We start from the raw sequence: 5,453 nt of genomic DNA on the forward strand, positions 1-5,453 counted from the left end.
ATCCCTAACCAATCTGCCTAAACAGAAGCGCACCCCTCCATTCCCTTTCACGAATAGTGTTCTTGGTATATTATAGTAGTCATGTTTGTGCTAAACAGATACTAAACTGGATAGGAAGACATCACATGTAATGCTTAAAGGTGACACTTTTAACATCACACGCAATATGTCCAGTTAAGAAAACTTTAGATTTGGGAGGTAGGAACTTCCTTTTATTTATCTTTCCTCCTCTGCTGGCCAGTATTCATTGCCAGAACCATTTCAAAGCTTTAGCAAAGAAGCAGTATTCTGGAGCGAGGACAATTAATCTAATTAGAGATGAGCATTACTAAGCAGATAACCTATTATTAAAATTCCCAATGGCCAACAGTGTCCCCATTCCTAACACTCTAGGCAGTCTGCGGATGTGGATAATTGTGGCAGTGATAGCTCATCCTCATGCAAAGCCTGTCATGAACCATGTACACCAGTGGCACACAGAGAGCGAGTGGAAAAGAAATACTGAATTAATTAATTAATGCAAAGCTACAGAGACACCCCTAACTGAGTCCCTCTGGACTTGAAGCTTAGAGAATGCATAAAATTCCCCAGGGGCACATCACATATGTCGCACTGCTATAGCTGAAGTAACAAAGGCAGGGAGGCATTGAGCACAACTTTCTCCTGCATTCATTTTCCTATTGTCCTTAGAGATTTCACATCGCCTCTGGTGTTTGTCTACTGGCATGATCTGGTGGTGTAGGATTATTTATTTCTCAAACTTCAACATTTTATGTCCCAAGAATGCAAATATTTCACTGAATAGCGAAACTGTAAACCTCTGTTTGGGAGAAGAAACTCTATACACAGGGCTGTCCCCAAGGGCTTTTAAAGGGCAATCCCAGGAATCTGCTGAGTAGGTAAAGAGTGATGTTGCTGCAGGCACTGTTGTGAGCCTTGTAAACCAATACACATAGCATACAAATTATCTTACACAATGGAGCAGTGTGGTGGGGAAATGTCAAATATTTAGTTAGCATGGATGATTTTTAAGGAAGCAACAGTAGCATAGTGGTTAAGAACAGAGACACCTGGAGATGGATTCAACAATGTTTGAACTCTGGCTTTGCTACTGACTAGCTGTGTGACCTTGAGCAAGTAACTTCACTTCTCTGTGCCTCAGTTTCCTCATCTGCAAAAAAAGGGCTAATAATAATAGTGTCTATCTCATAGAATTCTTAGGAAGATTAAGTGAGGTAATATGTGTTTTCTTTTTCCTCAGTGCTTGGGACAGTATCTGGCACAAAGAAAGCACTCAATGCTGATAGCTATTATGATTATTACATTATTATATATAAGTACCACAAGGTGCTGTGTATGGCATAGAAAGGAACTACCAAGCCTCATCCTTAAAAAGCTTACAGACTATATTGGGCTCGCAATGGAATGTACATAAAAGGAGCATGAACAACTCAGGATGACCCCAGGATACATTTAGTTGTGAAGGCAGCAGATCATGATGTATCAGATTGGTTCAGGGAGACCCTCAATTCTCATCAGGAGAAAACTTCAGGTATCTACAGGGAAAGTGACCTAGAACTTGAATAAATTTTTTGCCTCTTTTTTGAGAGAAGGTGCTCGTAAGAATGTATATTTATATTCACATCTTCCCTGATACACTGTCCTTTTGAAACAGGCAGATTGTAGTTACCTCACTGAAGAGTAGAAAACATATAGTCTATGTTTAACCTAACAAAGTATCGTTTGTGACCTGATGGTAACCATCTAAGATGCAAAGGAATTCCAGGGCAACATTGCATATATTGGCCCAGATATGCATTATGTCATAAGAAATCCTCTTTTGCCTGGGGCACTAGTGATGGCCAACATAACTCTCATTAACAAGTAGGCCCTAAGATGCATATTTGAGTTAGTCCTGCTTTTAATTTTTTCTTTCGTTTTTTGCCTTTAAAAAGTTAACTACTATATAAAATTTCACTTATTAAAAATTAAATTATTATAAAGATAAAAATATAAAAGATATGGAAACATATGGAAAAAAGTAAAACTTCCCCAACATCTCTTCTCACTCACTAGAAGTAATTCCTTTTGCCATTTCTTTAAAAATTTTCTATGTATATTTGAACACAAAGTATATGAGAGTAATGCATATGCAGACCCTTTTTTACCCCAAATGGAATCACACTGTACATTCTTAACCACTAGTTATATCTGTTACAGTGTACCTTGAATTTGGTTCCATATCAACACATGTAGATCTGCTTGGTTATTTTAATGTATGCATAGTATTCCATTATAACATTCACGACTTTTAAGATTTCATTGTATACTTTGTCTGGCTAAGGAGAAAAAGATAGAAAGTTGAGAAAGAGAAAAAAGATTTGGGATTGGGAGAGAGGTATTGAGACACCATGAAGGGATAGTGTAAGAATGCCAAGTTTTAAAATAGTGCCACTAAATTTTAGCTGCTATAAGCATCAATTGGATCAGTACTTCTGGTTACTGCTTTGTAGAGTAAATAAAATAAAGGCAAGTTTTAGGTCTAAGCCACAGGCCAGCTCTTCCCAACACTTCTGTAACCAGAAACCATGCTTAATTTACTAGAATCCTTTGAGGATTTAAATAGCGTATGGATAGAGTGGAACAGTGGATGCTATTTTGACTTTTTAAAAGTTTGGCAAGCTTTTAATCCCCAAACTGTTTTTTAAAAAAATGAGTCACCGTGGGATTGGGGAGCAGTGTTTAGTCCTGGCTCCTTATTCATGGTTTGGAGATAAGAAACAAAAAATAGAGCTAAAGGGACACTTTTCTGAATGCCAGAAAATAATACAGTAGAGCTGCAAGGGGTCAACTGTGGGACTAATTTGATTTAATATTTATAAATGATTTAGAAGAGAGAATATAGTGAAAAATCACTAAGTTGGCAGATGTCTTTGCACTATTCCAATGAGAATAATAAACTTCAGGAAGTCGCTTGTTTTGTAGGAGTGGGCATAAAAGTGGCCAGCAAGCTTCAATATGAACAAGTCCCAGGCAATGTCTTTAGGAATGCATTCCTAAAGTTCATTTCAGAAGATTTGTAATGAGCCTTACCTCTTTATCTGTGAACAGGGTCTCTGCTTAAGGCAGAGAAGATGGAGTTGGTGGTGTCGTGAGAGGAAGATGATATTTAAACACACAGCAGTATAGGAACATAAAAGAGGAGGCTTATTAGCCTCTTACTAGCTATTTCCCACCAGATATATATATATCTGTGTACACACACACACACACACACACACACACACACAGATTTTTGTTACATATTTCTTTAATATAGCTCCCAAAGTCAATTGATATTTGATGGTTGGTGATTTTTGTATTCACCAACTTTGAAAGTTAAATAAGCTGAATATGTTAAGTTGCCATTTTAGAAGAAATGCAATCAGATGTTCTCAACTTGACTACAGCATATTTTTCTTTTTAGAGAATGACTTTAATTATAAAAGTCAGAACTAGATTTCCTAACCTTCTCTGCTACCATGCAAGTTTTTCAAAGCATGTCCTTAATATTGGCAGATACATTATAACGTTCCTTGAAAAGGAACGTTAGCAGAATCAGATCAATATCTTCTGAAATTGTGAAATTTTCACTAATAAGGAGATAGTGAGATATGCCCTGTCCACTTCAGTGTATTTGAGAAGCTCAAATGAACTGAGTGATATGAAACTGCTTTGTAAAGTGCTATGCAAAAATACAGTAGTATTAATTATACATTGCATGTCATAATTCGATATTAGAAATGTAAAATGATTAAATTCTAAGAACTTATCCTTTACAGATATTCATGCAAATGAGCAAAGGTTGGTATACAAGGATGTTCTTTGCAGCACTGTCTATAATAGCAAAATGTTAGAAATGTTTATCATTAAGGGATTAGATAAATAATGATAGATCCATACAGAGGAATAAAGGAATAAAACAAAGCAGCTCTTTATATTCTGACATGGAAATATGTCCAAGATATTTATTAAGTGATAAAAATCTGCAAATCATTATGACTAGTATGATTCCAATTTTGGTTAACATGATATGTTAGTATATGCATGTGAAAACCCCTAGAAAAATATATATCAAACTGTTAACTCTGGTTCTCCTTTGGAAGGATAGGATGATGGGAGAAATTTTACTTGATGCTTTGTTTATTTCTGTACTATTTGAATCAAATATAATGAGCATTTTTTCGTAATTAAAAATATGAATTTGCCTTTAATCGGACTGCCCTATTGTACTTGGGGAAAAAAGTGTATAAAGCGAGCACAAATTTATGCTGCAAATGGCTTGGGAAAGCCTCCCGAAGAGAAACCCAGTTCCAAGGCCTGCAGGAAATTATAGGAGGAGGAAGTGGAAGAAAAAGAAGAGGTGAAGAACATGAGTAGAAAGTACACTTAGAGTTAAGGTCTTTTTTTGTGTGTTTCCCTGGCCATGATCCCAGAACTCCCTTAGCATAGCTCTTGCCACTCTGCATTGCCATTGGCTCTTACTCTTCTGGACTATGCACTAGACTAAGAGGACAATAAATGCAGAGACTTTGTCTGATTTGCTCATCGTTGTGTCCCCAACACTTAGAAAAAAAAGATGTCGAACAAATGTTTGTTGACTGTTGAATGAGTGTTCTTCATTGTAAAGAGACTCTATCTGGAGTAGTTTGCTTTTGCACCATGGGACCATCTCATGATTTAGAAGGCTGAAGAGAGCTTGTGGTTAGCTTTTGACCATTGGTGCCAAATGCAGTCAACTTTCACTTTGCTTTGGACTCTTTTATAACAAATCTTTTCTTTACCATCACCTTTCCAGATACAGTCAAAAGGCAGCGAGGAATGGAATGAAGAATCAGTTCAACCTTCATGAGCTGAAGATGAAGGGCCCTGAGCCAGTGGTCAGTCAAATTATTGACAAACTGAAGCATATCAACCAGGTATGTGATGGTATATCCAACAAAAATGGAAGTGGCAAAAAATTGAGGAATGGATGGTGTCAACTGTCCAAACTGTATTCTTGAACTTTTGGAAAGACAGCTATTATTCATTTTCTTCAAAGATTCTCTCTGCTAAAAGGCACTTTTGACCCTCATTTTTCACTCCACTTTTAAATTATAAAGATGATATTGTAATATTAGAGAAAACTTGGAAAATAGAGGGAAAATATTTCTCTCACAATTCCATTATGGCAGCCCAACTGTTTTCATTTTCTCATGTTCTTTTCTAATATTCAAAAAATCACACTCACACAAACTTTTTACATAATTGGAAGTTTACGAGTGATTTATAGTTCTTAAAATTAACACTATATTGGAAACACTTTTTCATGTTGCCACAAATCTTCATGTTAATCATTTTTTGTGGCCACATAAGATTCCTGTAAATATTCATCATAATCAGCCTGCTTTTGCCGGACATTCAGATTGCTTCTT

At 36.3% G+C, this 5,453-nt stretch overlaps 1 protein-coding gene across 1 annotated transcript in view; it reads left to right on the forward strand.

The window, feature by feature from the left end:
- The window catches only part of GPC3 (glypican 3), a 427,782-nt gene that overhangs the window by 318,858 nt on the left and 103,471 nt on the right, over positions 1-5,453 (forward strand). The window contains exon 6 of the mRNA XM_015596824.2: positions 4,838-4,958. Coding sequence (XP_015452310.1) covers positions 4,838-4,958 — 121 coding nt within the window. The remainder of the gene's footprint in view (positions 1-4,837; positions 4,959-5,453) is intronic.

This window comes from Pteropus alecto, unplaced genomic scaffold (assembly GCF_000325575.1).
Source record: "Pteropus alecto unplaced genomic scaffold, ASM32557v1 scaffold19, whole genome shotgun sequence".
Taxonomy (NCBI): Eukaryota; Metazoa; Chordata; class Mammalia; order Chiroptera; family Pteropodidae; genus Pteropus; species Pteropus alecto.